This window comes from Centrocercus urophasianus, unplaced genomic scaffold (genome assembly GCF_019232065.1).
Source record: "Centrocercus urophasianus isolate 14NV4802_14NV808 unplaced genomic scaffold, USGS_Curo_1.0 seq_29, whole genome shotgun sequence".
Classification (NCBI taxonomy): Eukaryota; Metazoa; Chordata; class Aves; order Galliformes; family Phasianidae; genus Centrocercus; species Centrocercus urophasianus.
This window is the reverse complement of record NW_024884855.1, coordinates 6,932,211-6,951,725: the sequence shown is the minus strand read 5'-3', so window position 1 is coordinate 6,951,725 and position 19,515 is coordinate 6,932,211. Positions and strand designations below refer to the sequence as shown.

Sequence of the window (19,515 nt, the reverse complement as noted above, 5' to 3'; positions counted from 1 at the left end):
GGAGGTTATTATGCAACCATCATTAAAAATGTGAAAGTGCTGTAAATAGATTTTGCTACGTGTTGTAACTTTGCAGGATAGCTAGAGCCCCGGCCTCCTTGGTGTTTTTATGTGAATATTTTCAAATTTCAAAACCCAGAACTTCTGAGATACGGTTCTATCATTTGATAATGGGACTGTGTGTATTCATGGTTCAGTATCTACCTGATGCCTATGTGCTGTTCCCAAAATAAAGCTGCTGCCTTCTGCCTCCTGGCTGCATGTACATCTCTGCTCTGTTGAAAACTGCTTTGTACAACAGCTGCAGATGGAGGTGAGAGGAATTCTGCGTTTGGCACTTGTGTGGCTGCACACCTCGCTATCAGTCCCTTGACCTGCACTGGGGAGGTGCATCATCTGACCCTGCTGGTATGGGGAAAGTTACTGCAGTCATGTAGAAAAGAGTTATTTGTGAGCAGAATTCAAGCCAGTACGATGAATATCAGCAGCAAATTCTTAAAATAGTAGGGATTTTTTTCTGCAGCCTTCAGAAGAAAACAGCTGTGTGTGTGAGAGCCTGTGAATTGTTCCCCTCTGAAAAGGAATTCCTGGCTGCAGCTGAGGCAATGTCCTTGGGGCAATTTATCTCTCTTTATGCCACCAGCAGAGATAGGGGCTGGTCTGCTATCAGATCTCCTAGTTGCAGTTTAGCTTGTTTACAGTGGCCTGCTCCATGGCAGCTGCTCCCTGGGGGCTCTACACAGAGCTGGCACCAACCTGTGGGTAGAAGTCAATCCTGGGCACACGGATTGTGAGTCAGCCTCAGCAACACTTGCCATGTGCTCTTTGGTTTCTCCCTGATAACTTCATGTGTTAAGCAATCCTTTCCCAGCCCCATGCAGCAGGTGGGAACTCCCAGCCCTGCCCAGCCCATCCTCAGCACCACAATCTTGGCCGTGGGTCACCTTCTTGGGGAGTGTGTCCTAGGAAAGGATCCAGCTACCAGCCAGCCCTGAGGTGACCCCAGGCTGCACTTCACGTGTGGGAATGCCCAGGGGGTTACACTCTTTCCTGCAAGAAATGGGGAGGATATTAAAAATAAAATAAAATAAAATAAAATAAAATAAAATAAAATAAAAAGAGTTGCTTCAGCAAAGCCATGGTGAAGTCCTGGCCACAGCTCCAGCTGGAAGACTGGCTGGGACAAACTAGCACCAGGATGACCAGATGATCTCCAAAGGTCCCTTCCGACTCTGTGACGTTTCCAAGCCACGCTGGAACATGTCTGAACGAGTCTCCTGTGTGCATTGTTAGAAGTGCCCTAAGCTGTGCTTTTTTTCCTGGACCCTGAGAGCTGCCAAAAGACAAACTGAAGTTTCAGCTACGGAGGGGAAGGGCTGGAAGTCAGAAAGTATCACAGCTTGGAGGTAGCACAGGGCACCCGGGTGCTCGGCTCATGGCTCCTGAGGTTCTGTGTTGTTCTAACACAATTTAGGAAATCCTGGCATTTCCACATTCTAGCAGATCAAACGAAAGCACCTCCAGCCACAAGATTGGTTACATCCATCAGTGTGATCTGATCTAAAAAACAGGTTTTCCTACTTTCCTTCTGGCTTGCTTTGGGGTGCTCCTTTTCATCACTACATATTTAACTTTCCTCCACTGTCTGTCTAGAAAAGGAAAGGTGAAAGTTGTAATTCTCATTCTAACAGCAGAGGTTTTAAGAGAGGCGAGGTTTCCCGAAAGGCAGCACAGAGAGCTGTGGCATGACACGACCTGCAGGCTCTGCTCAAGGGCAGCCAGCAATGGCAGTTCTGCCTGGCCGTCAGCTGCACCCATGCCTGGGCGTCAGCTGCACCGCACTTCTTGCCGCAGCCTCTCCTTTTGGAAGGTCCCTTCAGCACCATTCAGCACATTTTATTTGACTGCGAATGCTTATCCACCCTGATCTCAGAAAGGAACTCAGTCCTGGGGTTCACCTACAGGCTCGCAGACAGACCCCAGCCCACGGCTGAATCCTGCCCTTTGTGAAGCTCAGGCACGCATTCAGACGCAGGGCTGTCAGCTCCCTCCTGTGTCTTGTGGTGTCAGCCTGCGAGGACATCGGCGCAGACTTTCATTGTTACTTGTCCCTTCATGAGCTGCGCAGATTGCTTAAGAGGATGGCACTCTTTGGAGTTTGACCTATGAGCGCTGACGGTGAAAATAACTGCTTCTCACCACAGCCTCGGGAGACCGAACGAGTAACTTCGGGCAATTAGTTTAACTTTGACTATAAATATTCCTCCTCGTTCCTTGTGACACTGTTAACAGCTCCGCTGGCAAATCCCCATTCTCTGGCAATATTTAAGCTGCCCGTCAGTTGGCAGAGGCTCGGTGGTGCCTAGCGCGAGGGAGCAGAATGAGACCCAGCTGAGCACAGTAAGTCCTCCGGCTTCTACCTCGCGGTCGGGCGCTGGGCTGCGGGCGGCTGCGGGGCGGACCCCCTCGGGGGCGGCGGTCACTGTAGGAGGGATACAGAGCTGGGAAAGCTTTAAAAAACCCCCTTGCAGCGGCATTGAGAGATACAGCGCCGGCTGTGGCTCGGCACCCACGTGGCCGCGTCTCCCCGGACCATTGATAAAGGCCGGCTTCAGCGGCCGCATTTCAATGCCACGGATGTTCCTTGCTCACAATCTCTGGCGAGGAAAGCGCTGCCGCCTGTGCCAGGAACCGAGGGGGACCGCGCTGTGACCTGAATGCACAAAACGGGCAAAATTTCCACTGTGGCAGAGTGAGGATTTGAAGCCAGAGCAGCTGAGTCCCTGTGCTCTGTGCGGCGCCCACAGACACAGCCCGGTGTGGGACACCCCCAGCACGTCTCTGCGTTCCCTCGTTGGCAACGCAGGAAACAGCTGGTGGTACTCGCATTGCAGAGGGAAAACATAAAGCCAAGCCCTGCATGGCACTGAACTCAGGTAGCTCAGTGCAGACTGTGCTGCAAGTGCACAGCACCTGATGTGGGAGGTGCTTTGGGTTGATAAGAAATGGCAGAATGAGAGCTCAAAAGAGAAAGCGGGAGGTGGCAGAGGGGTTAGCAGCTCCCGTGGCTGGCTCACCAACGAGCATTTCTCTTCTCCAAGTCAAGTGTGCCAGCACAACCTCAGCACCGGCCCAGACGTCTCTCCTTCGGGAGGTGCAACACCAGCACTCCTAGAAGATGTGGAGGGACCTGAGCATGTTATAAGGCAAAGGAAAGGCTCTGCAGCCCCATAGGTTGTGCTCTCAGCACTCACCATTTAGAGTGTGGTTCTGAATGGGCTTTGGCACTGCAGTTCCAGGTTGTGGCTACCGCAGGGCACAGCTCACCTGCTGCGTACGGCAGGGGATGGGACTGTGCCTGAAAACCACCCACTGCCCAACATTCCCATAAACGCAACCCCAACCTGGGCTGGGGCTGATCTCAGCAGGGACACAGGACACTTTTTAGTGCTGCCCAGTGAAATTGTTGCATTTTCATCACCAGTGCATTTGCAACATTGCCTCGATGTGTAGGGATGGTGAATGTGCTTTTGTGTATCCATTCCCACTCTGCTTTGTTCACACACTTGGGCTTTATGTACCTGGCCATGCCAGCGACACCCAGGAGCAGCTGCTTGCACTTCAGGCAGCTCTTTAGGCACCAGGGAAGGTGAGAGTCAAAGCTGCATTTTCCTGTATCAACAAACGGGTGAGGCCAGAGAACATTGTGAAAGCCATGCACAAGGCACAGGTAGATGTCTCTGTGCTGTGCTGGGCGCTGGGCTCAGGGGAAGAACCTGTTGGGCTGCTCCTCTCCCCAGCAGCAGGTGACACCGCCTTTCCCTGCCCCACCTTTTCCAGCATTTTGAGGTGGGAGCTTATAAGTGTCAGCTTACAAGTGCAGCAGTAGCCAAGGGACCAGGCATAAGGAGCAGAAGGAGGAGTGGGCACTCGGTGTCCTGGTGGTGCTGTGGGCCCAGGGGACATCTCCTCAGCTCAGCAGGGTAATGGAGAGCAGATCCCGTGGCTGGGCAGAGTAGGGCACCCTGGGGATGTTCAGGAGCAGTCAGCAGCTTCCCCTTCTGCCAGAGTGCTGCAACCACACAGCCCATGTTTTTCAGATCTATGCCCAGAGGAAGCGCCCATCCTGCACAGAGAGCCATGGAGAGCACCAGCAGTACCCCATCATTGGCGACACCCCAGTGGGATGTGTTTCCCCAGAAGACACTTGGCGCCGTAGACATCACTATCCTCGTGCTGTACTTTGTGTTTGTCCTGGCTGTTGGGCTCTGGGTAAGCATTTAACATTCAGACTGCTGTTATATTGAAGAATATGGCTGTTTGGACTTCAGCTTATTTTACTTCGGCTTGAATCAAGCCATACTTCACTGAATTCAACTACATGAGTGGAAGGGCACAGCTGACAGGTCCTTTCCCCTACTTCAGCATGGAGAAGTGCCCTCACTGCACCGCAGGAGGGCTGTTCAGCTCCAGTGTTTGTGGAGGCACTGAGAGCACTTGTGAGGAAGAAGTCATGTACCAAGTACTACTAATAACGTTTTGTTTATTCGGGAAGGAACTGCTGTCCCATGTATCATCTGTGTTTGTCAGCGGTGAGGTCCTGCCAGCAGGTTTTGTAAATTAAAAATAGTCCCCACATACAATTACGGCAGCAGGACATCCTCCTGGCATGGCTTTGCAATAGCAGAAGCACAGTCTGGCTGTCACAAGGCAAGATGAATGGCTGCTGCCTCCACATGCAATGCAGAACTCACCATTTCACAAGAAAACCTTTGAGATCTCTGAAGAATGGGAGTCAACATGTAATAAATGCAATGTGTAGCACTCCTCCTGATAACTGCAGGTGCCCACAACTCTTGTCCAAAATTGCTTGCCTCACTGTGGGTTTGGAGTGAGGACAGGACAGGCTCCTGCTGGGGGAGCAGCCATGCGCTCTGTGCTGTTCTGAGCAGTAGCTGATAATGGTGATCTTTTGTTCTGCTCTTCTGCTTTCTCAGTCCATGTGGAAGACGCAGCGCAGCACGGTGAAAGGTTACTTTCTGGCTGGGGGACAGATGGCGTGGTGGCCTGTAAGTATCTTTGTTGTTATCCTGCTTGTGCTCCCAGGTTACAGTGAGACCTTTGTCTGTGCAGAATTCATTTCTCCAAAAGGAAGAAAGATGTGATCCATGTTTTTGCAAAGACTCTGTAACAATGCTGGCTTTCTCCAAGACCAGTGCGTCTGGCTGGCACAGTGTCTCCCTGCCACCTCCCCTCTGTGCACCCCCAGCTTCCCAGGGACACAGTGCCTGATCCCTGCCTCTCTTCCCAGGTGGGTGCATCCCTGTTTGCCAGCAATGTTGGAAGCGGGCACTTCATTGGCCTTGCAGGGTCAGGAGCTGCATCAGGAATCGCTGCAACAGCCTATGAGTGGAATGTGAGTGCGGCATTGCATGGCATGGCATGGCTCCATATGCGTGGCAACCCTTCTGCTGCCTCTACCAGCTGCTGGGGGGCCTGAAGAGTCCCCAGGTCTCCATGCCCCTGAGTGCCATGTGCTCTCCCCACCTGACTGCAGCCTAGAGCAGCATTTTGACCTTCCTTTCCACTTGTTTTGCAGGGCATGTTTACTGTTTTGGTGCTGGCATGGTTATTCCTTCCCATTTACATAGCAGCAGGAGTAAGTAAATGGGCCGTTGTGTCCATCAGTCACTTTCTGGCATTCAAACCCCCCCGTGGCTCAGGAGCTCAGCCATGCTCAGTTGCAGCTGCACGGCTCCCAGCTCAGGCCCTGTGTGCTGCTGCCTTTCCAACATGTCTGTCCCACACAGGTGACCACCATGCCAGAGTACCTACAGAAACGCTTTGGTGGAAAAAGAATCCAGATTTTCCTGGCGATTCTCTACTTGTTCATCTATATCTTCACCAAAATATCAGTGAGTAGGAAAAAACGGTAGGAAGTTGAATTCAAGCTGCTTTGGAAGAGTGTGTTACCCAGCCAGGCTGAGATCACAGAGATATAGAATGGTTTGATTGGAAAGGACCTCTGAATGCCGTGTGGTGCCACTCCCTGCACTGAGCAGGGACACCCACAGCTCCATCAGTGCTCAGAGCCCCATCCAGCCCGACCGTGGGTGTCTGCAGGGATGGGGCACTGCCTCTCTGCCCTTACTGCAAACAGCTTCTTCTTTAGATCCAATCTGAATCTCCCATTTGAGTTTGAAACAGTTTCCTCTTGTAGGTCTGTAGTGACAGACCCTGCTACAGTCTGTCCCCTTCTCTCTTATAGCCCTGCTTTAGGTACTGAAAAGATGATGCAATGGTTGGCCCTTCCCTGGATTAACAGAAATAGAGGTGTATTTTTAAAGTACCTGAGAAAGGTGAACTGTAGCTGTTTAGAGAAGCTACACAAAAATGATTACTTTTTTCCCCACTAGGGATTTGAATGCTTGCTACAGCAAGGGGAAAGCTAGATGTCAACATCCTGAGCAATTACCCATTGGAAGGTTAAGCTGAGTGGATGCTCTGTTGTCAGATTTGTATGCCTGGCTGTCTTGCCCAGTTTCTTCCCTTTGCATGTTCATTTCCTGCACAAACACCTACTGCTGCTATCTGCAGGATTAACAGGAATGCAGGAGCTGGTATGTGCTCAGGCAGAAAGAGCTCCGTGATTTATTGCTGCTTCCCTTTGATGCAGTGCCTGGAATGAATAACAGGAGCAAGCCTTGTGCAACCCCGCGAGCTGCTCATTAACTGTGCAGCACTGCACGAGCTGGAGAAAGTGGAGAGGTCTCTGTCTGTGATTTTCCTGTGCACACAGGGCACAGGTGGGCCGGGAGCCTGGCGCACACCTGCCTGATCCCTGGGAGCACTGCATACTTGGGGTCCTGTGGATGCTCCTTAAGAACATCCTGTGATGCTAATCACTGCATGTCCGTTCCCTAGCATCACCAGCTTATAGGGGTTGGGTAATGTCATCTAGCAACTGCAATCATTTTTGTTCATAGGTTGATATGTATGCTGGGGCCCTCTTCATTCAGCAAGCTTTGCACTGGGACCTCTACATTGCTGTGGCGGGCCTGCTAGCAGTCACTGCTGTCTACACCGTAGCAGGTGCGTGGCTGAGTTTCAGGTCGGAGCACAGCAGGTCCTGCTCAGCGTGTGCATGTAATGCACAAAACAGCCTCATGCTTCTGGTAGGAGCCCTAAATTTCACATTCTATCTGTTTTTGCCGTGAGTACAGAAAACAAGGAGAACAGCAGATGGTAACTCACCTGTTAAAAAGTACTACCAGGAGTGAGTATGTGAACGCCCTTTACAAGGCCACGCCACATATGAATGCATGGCAGTCTCTCCTTAAGAGAAGTGATGCTCATGGCATTTGCCCAGTGCAGTTCCCCCTCTGGGCTTTTTAGAGTATGAGGGATTAACATAGCAATGAGCTGAGTAATGCAAAAAGCATTGTCAGTCCTGGGTGCCCTTTTGGGGCTTAACAGTGGCCAAATGGAACAAAGCCATGCACGGAGGGAGCACAAATCCCACACAAACAAAGGTTGCTCCTTTCCCAGCGCTCACCCCTCCTGATGCTGCTTACAGAGATCGCCTCCACCACTGCTGTTTTTCCTCCTCCATATTCAGCCTGGGCTTTGTTTTGGAGTTTTTCCATGCATTTCCCATTGAAGTATTTATACCGGACATCTGCTTCTTGGTGACAAAATGGTGATTCATTCTGATTTGCAACACGAGGTGCAGGGATGGCTGAGTGCGGGCAGAGCAGCACGGCGCTGCTCCCTGGGATGCTGCCGAGGGGGTCGGAGCAGATTCCAGCTCTGCTCTCTGCTCCCACAGGTGGTCTGGCTGCCGTCATCTACACGGATGCATTGCAGACCCTCATCATGCTGGTCGGTGCCATCAGCCTCATGGTCTTCAGTGAGTGCTCCTCCTTGCTGAGCTTACAGAAGCTTTAGCACTACAGACATGCTGGGTCGTTACAAGTGTTTACTTGTTTGCTGTTCTGAGAACTGCTTTTTATGTGTTTTTTTCCCTGTAGAAATATGTGTTCATGTAATCTTATCAAGTCAAATAATCTTACAGTAGTTCTTAAGTGGTAAAAATGCACGAGAACTCCATGAAAAATTAATTAAAGAAATAGGTTCTGAAGTAATATAAAAGATGAACAAGCATCATCTCTAGCCAACAGGTTTACAGCGTGATGCCATCCCCTGCCCAGCACTAAAATTGTAGAATAGATTACACTGCCATAATGTTGGGTTGGAAGGGACCTTAACAATCATCTCATTCCAACCCCCTGCCATGGATCAGTTGCCAAGCCAGTAACTCCCGATTTAAACAATGCTTGTGGAGGATTTACAGAGACCATAGCTATCCATCTATCGAGCAAACTGTAGAGACTAAAAACCAAGGGCACAGAAGACGTGATGACTGCTTCCCATGACCTATTTTAGGCTTTGTTGAAGTCGGCGGTCTGGAAGGTCTGCAGGCAAAATACTTTGATGCCATTCCCAGCACCCGCAAGGAGAACAGCAGCTGCGGCTTGCCAAGGGAAGACGCTTTCCACATTTTCCGGGACCCTGTTAACTCCGACCTTCCCTGGCCAGGGGTGCTGGTGGGGATGACCATCCCATCCCTGTGGTACTGGTGCACTGACCAGGTGCGTCGCTGCTTCCGCCTCGGTTGGGTTTTGAGGACGTGTTCTCGGCTGTTTGACTCCAATGGCAGACCTGAGGTGTGCAGCATAGCCTGGACTAGTCACTATTTCTGACAGCAACGCAGTAAAACGTGTTGCTTTCAATCCTCAGACTGCAAAACTGCAGAAGCACAACTAGGTTTTGTGAATTATTTCAAGGTAGAAAGAGGAGAGAATGTGTCTCATTGTTAATCCCAGTCCATAAGGATGAAGCACTCTTAAACTCTCTCAGCTCTGCAGGGCTCTGATCACCTTCACCCCAGTGCTCGCTTTTCTACAGTTGCAATAGTTTAGAGAACACAACATATAAACAAACACAGCATGCCAAAGAGCAGTGCGTGACCCAACCCCACCACCAGAGCTGGCTCTGCCCCACCCAGCAGCAGATCCAAAGTGTTTCTTCCCCTCCAGGTCATCGTTCAGAGGTCCCTTGCTGCTAAAAATCTCTCACACGCCAAGGGAGGCTCCCTGATGACCTCCTACCTGAAGATTTTGCCCCTCTTCATGATGGTGATGCCAGGCATGATCAGCCGGGTCCTCTTCCCAGGTCAGTGCTGAAGGAGAGTTCTGCTCCCTCTGGCAGCCGCTACAGGGTTGTGTCCATTCTGTGCAGCTGAGACAGCTTTTGCAGGACATCAAGTCCCAAAGTATGACAAAACTTCCTCCCAGCTACAACTAGCAGAATGCAAATCCTCCTGCAGCAGCCTTCAGCTATACTGTTTCTTTTGACCCCTGAATATTGCTTCTCACCTGCCTTGCTTATTTCAGACCTGGTGGCTTGCGCAGAGCCAGAGATTTGTCAGAAAATCTGTGGCAACCCATCCGGCTGTTCTGATATCGCTTACCCGAAGTTGGTGATAGAGCTCCTGCCTGTAGGTGAGCAGCCTGGGCAGGAAAAGCCAGAAAGGAAAAAACCTGCAGCTGTAATTTGGTGGGGCTACATTGGGCTAGATGGAAGTGTGGTGAGGGACAGCATACAGCAAGTGGTTATTTGGGATTCTCAGTGAGGCTGCACTGATCTTTCTGCTTCCAGGACTCAGGGGCCTGATGATGGCCGTGATGATAGCAGCCCTCATGTCCTCCCTCACATCCATCTTCAACAGTGCCAGCACCATTTTTACCATGGACCTCTGGAAACATTTCCGGCCTCGATGCTCCGAGTGGGAGCTCATGATCATTGGCAGGTATGTCGTGAGGGATCCACGATAAGAGAAAATGGGCTGAGAGCCCCATAGTGTACAGGTTTGCTGCAGTGCTAAAGCTGAGGCCTCATGGTTACAAGTGATCTCAGAAGGAGCTTTGTGAGATGGACAATTGGAAAAGAAACATCTGAGCTAACAATACCGACATCTTCTTGCATAGGGTCTTTGTGCTGCTACTTACGGTGGTCTCTATCCTGTGGATCCCACTGGTCCAGGCTGGCCAAGGCGGGCAGCTCTTCATTTACATCCAATCCATCAGCTCCTACCTGCAGCCCCCTGTGGCAATGGTGTTCATATTGGGCTGCTTCTGGAAGCGAGCAAATGAGAAGGTAACAGCCCCTCTAGGCAGTGCTGGACAGTCATCCCTGAGGCAGGAATTCCTGGTGCTTTTCAAAAGAGGTTTTGTAAGCAGTGAGAGGACTACATTGCTTGGCTGCAAGGTGCCCTTCATAAAGCCTGAAGCTCGTTAGGGCCTTGCTTGCCATTCATTAGATGCACTTGTGTGATCTGCACCAGGGGGCCCACATATTTAAGGAGCATGGCACCAGGAATCCAAAGCCTGCAGCTCCTCACCTGGTGCTGAGTATGGGGTGTAAAGCCTTCTCAAACCTGGCTTCGCTTTGCTGGAGGGCAGTCAGTAGCACCTGTGGTTAAAGCAGCCATTGGGATGCAAACATCCCTCTTGAATGGCCCTCTGGTCTCCAATACAGGGCAGACACCACACTACTGTAACAGCAGCAGCGCACCTAGATAAAACAGCACAAGTGGGAAAAGGAGGGATGGAAGGCTGCCTAACAAGCAAACAGGAAGGAGAAAGCCTGGCAGCTGATAGCCCTGAGTCCTGGGCGGGCTGACATTTCCTGCTCCAGCAAATAACCCTCCCTTCCCAGGGCGCGTTCTGGGGCCTGGTGATCGGGCTGCTGATGGGCGTCATCCGGTTGGTGCTGGACTTCATCTTCCCTGAGCCCCAGTGCGGGGAGCGGGACACGCGGCCAGGCGTGCTGCGCTACATGCACTACCTCTACTTCTCCATGGTCCTGGCGGCCGTCTCCACGCTCACCGTGCTGCTTGTCAGCCTGCTGACGGAGCCCCCCTCGGAGGAAATGGTGCGTCCACCCCTCCCATTGCTTCCCTTGTTGGTGAATGGATGCCTCTCGTTACATCCATGGGAATGAGGCGGAGATAAATAATCTGGAAATGGGCGTTTCCACCCATTCTCAGTCCACCAAAACACTTGTAGCAACCTGTAACAGCAATCCCTCCTTTGCTCCAGCGCCCTGCTGCTTTCCTTTTAAGGTTTTGGTCCAGTATATCCACAGTTCCACCCTGGAAACAGGTCAACAGTTGATGTTACAAAGAGCTGTTCTTAAGTTCAAACGTGTGTGTTTAATGCATAACAAACTAGCTTTTTCCCTCTATTTTCCAAGAAATTCCAGATTCTGGGTCATCTTTATGAACTCTTACTAATTTAGTGAGGAACCATTTTTACTCGCAGAAAAGAGAAATCAAGGGCAGAGAGCACACTTCCTCTGGAACAGGTTTGTGCCAGTTTGACTACTTTTAATAGACATACTGAGGCTACAAAAAAAACGTAAATAGCAGAAAGGAGGGCCAGAAGGGACCTTCAGAAATCGTACAGCCAATGCATCTCTTGCTTCGAGACAGGACTAACCTGGCATTTCTGAAAGATCCATGGTGAACTCGCTCCCATAAGCCCCCAGAGGGAGGTGCCCAGGGAAGCGCACCACCAGCTCAACATCCTGCCCTCTTTGCAGAAGTTTTTCCTCTTCTCCAACTTGAATCCTTCCAGCTTCATGTTGTGCTCATCCCTTCATGTCTGCCCTGTCACTGGTATCGAGAACACTCCTCTTTAATGAGCCTTTGACATATTTCAAGAAAATTATCCTATCTCCCATCTGTCTTTTCTTCTCTAAACAACTCCCGTCCTGTGAATCATTCCTCACTGGCCACGGTTTCCATTCTTTTGCTCCCTTCCCTGGCCCGCTCAGGCTGCATCCAGCGATACCCACGCAGTAACCAAAAGTGAAGACCTCCTTCCTTCCAAGAGCTCTCAGGCTGCAGATAAAACTAACCCAGCGCCGCTCTGCTGCCAGCAGCGGGGCACTGAGCCGTTCACCTGCTCCAGCAGAGCGGGAGGACAGACTTCAACCCCTCACAGTGTTCTCTCTGCAGGCTGCTGTACTGCTCAGGCAGTCCTTTAAGCGACCGCAAAGCAGTTTAACACCACTCTTCATGCCATCAGATAAGTCGGCTTACCTGGTTCACACGTGGGGATCCTCCAGCCAAGAAAGACCTAGCGGTCAGCACTTCTCCTGACACTGCCAAAGGAGCACGCGAAGCTGAGCGCCCAGCTCTCCAGATTGATATAAGCATTGCTTCTGAAAATAGTACAAATGATAACAAATGTAAGTGCTCCAACACCATACTCAGTAACACCCACAATTAACAACCCTAGGCATTGTGCACCCTGAAGACAAGAACAGTTAAAACTGCTTCCTCTGGATTTCTGTATCTTCAGGGCATGCTAAAGGGTTTTACCTGACAGTTTCACCTAAGCAAAAGCTTAGTTTCTTTTCCATCTCTTGATGGCATTACATATGCTTGAAATCAAGAAGGAGCTGGATGGGATGCAGAAAGCCATGCCACTGTCCTGCATAGAGCCTAGTGCTGCCTGCACCTGCTGCAAGGAGAACTGATTGAAAGGGGAGGGTGGAGGAAAAACACAATTACTTTCATGAAATTCCATTTCTGTTTTTCAGTGATGTTTTCTGATGGACTCTAGCAGCAGGGAGAACCCAGAGCCCTGGGCGGAGTTCTTGACAGATCAGTGAAGGAGGATTTACATTTTTTAAAACTTGTGCTTGTCGGTATTAGGTACAAACATGCACAGCAACTCATTCTGCATTTTCCAGCAATGGTTACCATCACTTGTTTTTGCCAGGCTTGGGACACTGTTTATGCAACTGTGCAGCTGTGTATTCCTCTGATCTATAAAAAGCTAAGGAAAAGATCAGTAAGGTAATGAGGAAGTGAAGTGCAGATCTCTCAGTGCTGAGAAGTCTCGTTCTTGTTGCAAACTGATGCTTTGTCACACATGGCCCAATCCAGCCAAAGCTGGGAGAATTTCCTTTCCACACATGTAATGTGGAGTAACCCTAACTGGACAAAGTATGCACGTGGCAAAGGAAGCTGGTGGGCTCCAAATACTTAGAGATGGGCTTTTAGATTGATGCTGTTACTGCTTCCTGAAATGTTGGGAAGAGCAGAGCTTGAGCTCAGATCTCCAAGGAAGAAAGAAATAGGCATACAGCCCAAATAGATGTTATTTGAAGGGTTTCCCACACCTCAGAGTAGCTAGAGTACTTGTCTGAAGAGTGAGAATGCACTTCTGCATCAAAGCCCTTTGTGCAGGGCCATACTGACATAGATCTGGGATCTGCAGTTGGTGACACTTACTCTGTGCTGCCCTGTAGGTCCGACTGGCACCAAGAAGGACTCAAAGCTGGTGAGAACCCTCCTGTGGCTCTGTGGGATGGAATGCAGACAGGAGAACCCTGAGGATGTGGCGTCAGCCAAACCCGAGTGTCCCATGGCTTCCCTGGAGGAGAACCCACTGGTGAAGCATGTCCTGAACATCAACTTGATACTGAGCATATGTGCAGGGGTCTTCCTCTGGGCCTACTTCGCATAGCAGTCCGCCGCTTGATCCCAGATGACATCAACTAATGTTAATTGGTGTAAATAATAATAATTAGCAGAGGATTAATGTAACTCATATTGCTTTCTAAGTTTTATTTAAGAAGACAGACCCTTCTCCCTAACGCAGCCCCCATTTCACCTCTAGCAGCACTCAGCGCAGCTGCAGACCTGAGCTGGATGCACGAAGCTGAGCACAGCGAGCTGAGGCAGGAGCGCGGTGTTGGTTATTCCAAGTATATAATTATGCTTTTGGGGGTTAAAGCACTACCTGGCACTTAGGACATCTGGATTCTGTTCTATTTAACGTGTAACCATACATAAGACACGAGGCTTCCCTGAGCTGTAGCCCCTGTAACTGCCAGGGTGCACAACTGACCTCGGGGCGCGGCTTACAGCCTGGATTCCCGTATCCACGCCCTGCGCTCCGCGGTTGCTGACGTTCCCACGGGACTGCGCTGATGGCAGTATGCTGGCAGGCGGTGGGGCTGATATTGCCGGAGCAACTCAGCCGAGGCGCAGCGATGGGACGAGCGGCGCTGAGCCCAGTGGCACACACTCCTCCAGGGTGGGCTGGGAACGGGCGGTGCAGCGCGGTTAAAGCCTTCCGCCAGGAGAACAGATGTGCTTGGAGGTGCATCTCGTCCTCGAGAGGAGAAACGTGGCCGGGCTGTGCCGCCGACGCGTTCAGCTCGGTATCCAACCCATCCCCAGGGCCTCGTGTGGCTGCCGGAACTCGCAGCACCTGCCCGAGCCGGAGGCGTGGCCCTGGCGCGCGGCACAACGGCCGTTCCCCGGCTCCGCGAGCGCAGCGCGGCCTCCACCGGCGGCGCCCGGCGCAGGGCCCGGCCATGGAGGAGGAGACGGGAGCCGTGCGACGCGGCTGTCCGGAGCCGCTGGAGTTGGAGCGGAGGAACCTCCTGTCCGTGCGGCGGCGGCGGCTGCGCCGAACCCTGCAGGTAGGCGGGCGGCGGGCCGGGCGGCGGCGGCGGCTTTTGTGGTGAGCTGTGCGCGCTGTGCTCTGCCCGCAGTGCCGCGTCCCGCTGCAGCGGCTGTTGGTCGTGGCCCGACTCCGCGAGGAGGTGACGGAGGAGGAGGTGGCAGGTGGGTGGCTCTGCCTGTGAGGAGCATTAAGGGAGTTGGGTTTTGTTTGTTTTGTTTTGTTTGTTTTCCCAGAGCGTTTGTATGAGCTGGTGCCAATGTCGGGGAGAGGCAGGAATTCAGCTGCACGTGCAGAAGTGTGGCTGTGCTCCATGCTTGGGGCCTGCAGGCAGTGCATTCCACAGCAACAACGGTGCAGCTGCACCTCTGGAGTAAAGGAGTGGCACAGGGTGCCCAGAGAGGTGGTGGTGCCCCAACCCTGCACACAGCCGTGGTCAGGCTGGACGGGGCTCTGAGCACTGATGGAGCTGTGGGTGTCCCTGCACACTGCAGGGAGTGGCACCACGCGGCATTCAGAGCTCCCTTCCAACTCGTGATTTTGTGATTCAATGAATGCCAACAGGAATTGGACTCCAGCTACGCCTAGTAGTGAGGTTTGGGTGCAGATTTAGGAGCTGACACAAATTGTAATGCTGCATGCTTCAAGAAGCAATCCGCATGTTCCCGTTAAAGTGATACTTTAATGCTTCTGAATAAAAAAAGCGTAATTTGTAAATCTGAGCACGCAGGACAGAGAACTGACCTGCTGGAACTCCCACTGTGGGCTTTGTAACAAACTACTTCTTTTGAAACAAGGTTATCACAGAGAATTGTTTGAAGACGCGTCAGAATACCACACAAGAGAACGAGTTTCGGGGCTGCTGCTTCTCAGTTCCAGACATGTTCTTCATGTAGTGGAAGTAAGTTAAAGGAATTCCCAGAGGGATCCAATGGCCTCAATTCAGCTTTGTACAAACGAGGCTGTTCAGATGCAGCTGACTGCAAACATGTGACCGCCTCTGACTCCCACTGGTTTAAAGTGAGAGCTAAGGGCTGAGGGGTGTGGAGTCGGCAGCTTTCCTCTGGAATTTGCTGCCCCCTGTACTGAAGCGAACTGTCCCAGAGCAGGGAGGGATGTGACAGCATGAAGTGCTGTCAGGCACGATGGGAACATGCTTTGTCCTCAGAGCATGGGTCTCAAAGGCAAGGACTATTTACAGGATGGATACTGAAGAATTACTTTTTATTCAGATAGTATTTTAAGATATGCAATTTCATAAAAACTCTACCCTTTCCTCTGCAGTCTTGCAGTAGCACAATACATTTTCTCATCCGAGCTCTTGCTTCTCTCCAAAATCAGGGTCCTAGGTGAGTGGTTTCCATTACCTTTGCTGAAAAAAAAATTGTAACAGAAGTGGTAGGCAGCTCCTTTCGGGTTAATCAGAACGTTAGGTACAATTACACTGACTTTTCATTCTCCTTCTGAGTGCCATGGGCCCAGTAGCATCCCATACCTCCATTTGCTCACTAAATCCCGTCTGCTTTTCTGCTCGTTTCTTACCCTCCCATCCACCTGTCTGCTCAGACCCTTGCGCAGCTGTTAGAGCACAACTGGAAAAAAGCTTCTGTTGGATGATCCGCTTCGCACGAGGGCCAGGGTGGGAGATGTGCAACATGTGCAGCACGTTGTGCTCAGGAAACACTGAGTGCAGATTGCGCGTTGCTTGGGTTATGAAACATGAATGTGATGATACAAACTGCTTGCTGTTCTCAAGGGCAGAATTCACTTCCTTTCCACTCAGTGCTCTTCTCCAGGAAATCAAAGCCCTGGTGGTGGCACACAACATCCCGAGCAGGCTGTTCGCGAGGTGGGATGTGGCAGTGGTGACGCCTCCTGCGACACATCCAGAAGACTCAACGCAATCACAGTCTATAGAAGAGGTGGTCGCAGAGTGTCTTACGCTCCTGGTCAACGTGGCAGACTATGTGCTAAAATCTGCTGAGGTAAAGTTCAGTTTTCCCTCCCCAGCCCTGCACTCCCCCACACCATTCAGCAGCCGCAGAGTCCATCAGCACGCTCAGAGGATTCTGGAGGCAGCATGGAAGCATCACCGAAAGTCATTGCTTTATTCTGCGCTGCTTCTCAGACCTGTGTCTGCCTGTTTTGTGTGGTTGTTTGAGTGAGATCGTTTGAGATCATTCACAGCACTGCTACAGGCTTGTGTCCCATGAATGCCTCTCCTGGGCTTTGTCCCTGAGTGCTCCCAAAGGACACAGGAATGGGGAGCAGCTCCAGTCCTGCTGCTTAGGTAACCTGTAGCCCTGTGCCCTTGCTGCACCTGCATCAAAATGCTCTTTGTTCCACAGGGTGACAGCAAGGCCAGCAGTGACAGTCTGCACACTCTCGCCCCTGAGCTGCTCATCCCAGCAGAGACTATTGGCTACTTGTGTAAAGCTGAAGAATGTTCAAGCCCTGTAGATTTTCTGAGAATGTATTTGAGTCCTATTCAGCCTGCCCTGGATTCAGGTACGTTGCACGCAGTTTTGGGGACAAACATCAAATTTAATCACACAGCTAGAATCTTGACTTGTAGCTCTGAACTTAGAGTTTGGAAAACTTGTTCCAGTGGCAGAGCAAGGACCTAAAGCAGGGAGCATCCTTCCTGCCACAGGACACCTGAGCAGAAGGAACTGGGCAGCTGTGGGGGTTTCAGGCTACAGCAGCAGGGAGAGCGACCAAAATATTGGAGCATGTCAGCAAGTGCAGTGCATCCTCTACGGAATGCAGTTTGATTTTGCAGTGAGGCTTTAGGTCTAGTTTAGTAACCTGAATGAAACGTATTATGGAACATGATGGAATTTATAGGTTAACTAAATTAGTCCAGTGAGTTACGTGACTATTGCTGTTACTTGCTCTCCTTTCATTCACAGAAGCTGTATGGCCCGTTCCCTTGCACTTATCTGCCTGATGCAGTGTGTTCCCAGCGCTTCTTCTTGCACTCTCCTGCTTCACACAAATTCAAACACCAAGATGCATGGTTTCCATTGCAGTCCATGAGGCAGGAGGAGCTGAGCAGCAGCAGCCCCACAGCTGCAGAGCCCAGGGATAACTGCACTGCTGTGGGTGTGCCCATCTCATGGGCTGCAGAAGTGGCCGCATTAGTGATGCACTTGAATAAATATACCTTAAGTTGACAAAAGATGATCTTTAAGTTTATTATGGAGATGCCTGGAACCGCGGGGGGATGATAGGGCTGAGCAGCACCAGGCCTGGACCCTGGCATGACTGTGCACTGAGGACTGCGCCCAGCAGAGTCCCTGCGTATCCTCAGGCTGGGCTGAGGGTGCTGCTGCTCCCTGGAATAGTGGGCAGCAGCTGCTGGGGTTCAACTGCCATCCTCAGCCTGGAACTGCCCAGGGAGCAGCCAGAGCAAACACGAGAAATGAGGCATCCACCAGCAGGCAGAGCTCCTGCTGCCAGCTCCACATGCACACAGCAGCTGGGCACAGGAGCTGCACCCAGGGGTGCTGTGGCCCCACCATTCCCCAGGGCCCACATTTCCAGCTCTGTCCCCGCAGTTCCAATCCTGGTGCTGTTCACTCCAAGTAAGAGCTCTGGCTTCCCACAGCTCTGCTGGCGGCTGCATTTCTACCTCTGCCCACATCCCACGTTCACCCCCAATCCAACATTTCAGCTCACGACCTGTGCCTCATGTCAAGATCTGTATTTCCAGGGCACGCCTTGCGTTTCGGTTTCAGATCTGCCCCATCTTACAGATGCTGCAGTCTGTGGAAGAGGAGCTCTACCTTCCGACAGCTCCAGCTGCTGGATGTGCCATCTGCTTGCACATTTACTTTGGCTCAGTTCTGGAAAGGTGCAACTCACGGTGTGCGTGTCACCCCCAGGAGTTGGATACTCGAGCAAACAGCACCCTGGCTTTACACTGCACTGTCTGAACGTGAAGTTTTCACACCTTGTGCCCAATATTTCCTCCAAGAATCTTCGCAACTTGTCTCTGTTTCAGATCCAGCTCCGCTCCATCAGATCCAGGCAGGAAATGCTCCAGCAGATGGATGTGCCTTCATGCCTGCACTGTGGGCTGCAGCAGCAGCTCTGCACTGTCAGCTCGTGCCACCATGTTTCCCCCTCAAGCTTTATTTCCAGCTCACATCCCAGTATTTCAGCTCCTGTCCTATTTCCTCTGTGAGATTTTGTAAGAAACTCACACCAGCGATTTCAGCTCTTGTGGATTCTGCTCACATCTTTATTCTCAGCTCCTGCTCTCATTCAGCTCCAGCACTGCACAGCTCTGCCTCACTCACACAGCTTCACCCCTGTGCCCTGGGTTCCAGCAGCAGCTCTGCATTACCAGCTCACACACACTGATTTCAGCCCTTGCCCTGTGTCCCCTCACACATCCTGATTTGCAACCCATGTCTTGCCCTGTTTCCCCCAATGAAGAATTGTAATAAATGGACACCAGTGATTTCAGCTTTTGCTCCTTTTCCTACAAGATCTTTATTCTCAGCTCCTTGTCTTCTTCAGCCCCAGCACTGCACACTGTGGGTGTGCTCCAGCATTGCACAGCTCTGCTCACAGCTCCATGCCCTGCGCTGTGGGTCTGGGCAGCAGCTCTGCACTGACAGCACAGGCACTGCTTCCCCCCTGAATCCTTATTTTCAACACTTGGACCATTATTTCAGTGCCCCTTTGTACCCCTGCGAAGCTTGATTTCCAACTCATGCCCCATGATTTCACCACGCTCAATATTTCCCCAACAACTTGATAGGAAGCTCACACCAGTGATTTCAGCTCTTGCCCTGTTTCCCACAGGATCTTTATTCTCAGCTCCTTGTCAGCTTCAGCTCCAGCACTGCACTCCAGTGAGCTGCCCCAGCACTGCACAGCTCTGCCTCATATTCACACAGCATTGCACCCATGCTGTGGGTGCCAGCAGCAGCTCTGCACTGTCAGCTCATGCCCCACG

General features: G+C 51.4%; 2 protein-coding genes across 8 annotated transcripts; both read left to right on the top strand.

Moving 5' to 3' along the window:
* Positions 1 to 2,162: 2,162 nt before the first annotated feature.
* Positions 2,163 to 13,685, top strand: SLC5A11 (solute carrier family 5 member 11). Of its 7 annotated transcripts, XM_042828072.1 has the most exons (17): positions 2,163 to 2,400; positions 4,101 to 4,272; positions 4,998 to 5,069; positions 5,312 to 5,416; positions 5,600 to 5,659; positions 5,811 to 5,915; positions 6,987 to 7,092; positions 7,829 to 7,909; positions 8,446 to 8,651; positions 9,099 to 9,234; positions 9,456 to 9,563; positions 9,721 to 9,871; positions 10,050 to 10,218; positions 10,780 to 10,995; positions 12,153 to 12,315; positions 12,852 to 12,928; positions 13,384 to 13,470. In XM_042828072.1, exons 2-16 carry the CDS (start codon positions 4,105 to 4,107, stop codon positions 12,902 to 12,904), a joined length of 1,899 nt encoding a protein of 632 aa, XP_042684006.1. In that variant the 5' UTR covers positions 2,163 to 2,400; positions 4,101 to 4,104; the 3' UTR covers positions 12,905 to 12,928; positions 13,384 to 13,470. The 7 variants fall into 7 exon arrangements, 6 of the variants coding, with proteins under 6 accessions (XP_042684006.1, XP_042684003.1, XP_042684005.1 ...); XR_006170428.1 differs by lacking the exons at positions 12,852 to 12,928; positions 13,384 to 13,470 and adding an exon at positions 11,317 to 11,427 and having other exon boundaries at positions 12,153 to 12,237; XM_042828069.1 differs by lacking the exon at positions 12,852 to 12,928 and having other exon boundaries at positions 13,384 to 13,685.
* Positions 13,686 to 14,130: 445 nt separating this feature from the next.
* TEX47 (testis expressed 47) lies at positions 14,131 to 17,727 on the top strand. Its single transcript, XM_042828174.1, has 7 exons — positions 14,131 to 14,565; positions 14,638 to 14,710; positions 15,344 to 15,447; positions 15,831 to 15,895; positions 16,330 to 16,531; positions 16,895 to 17,054; positions 17,459 to 17,727. Exons 1-7 carry the CDS (start codon positions 14,131 to 14,133, stop codon positions 17,494 to 17,496), a joined length of 1,077 nt encoding a protein of 358 aa, XP_042684108.1. The 3' UTR covers positions 17,497 to 17,727.
* Positions 17,728 to 19,515: the final 1,788 nt, after the last annotated feature.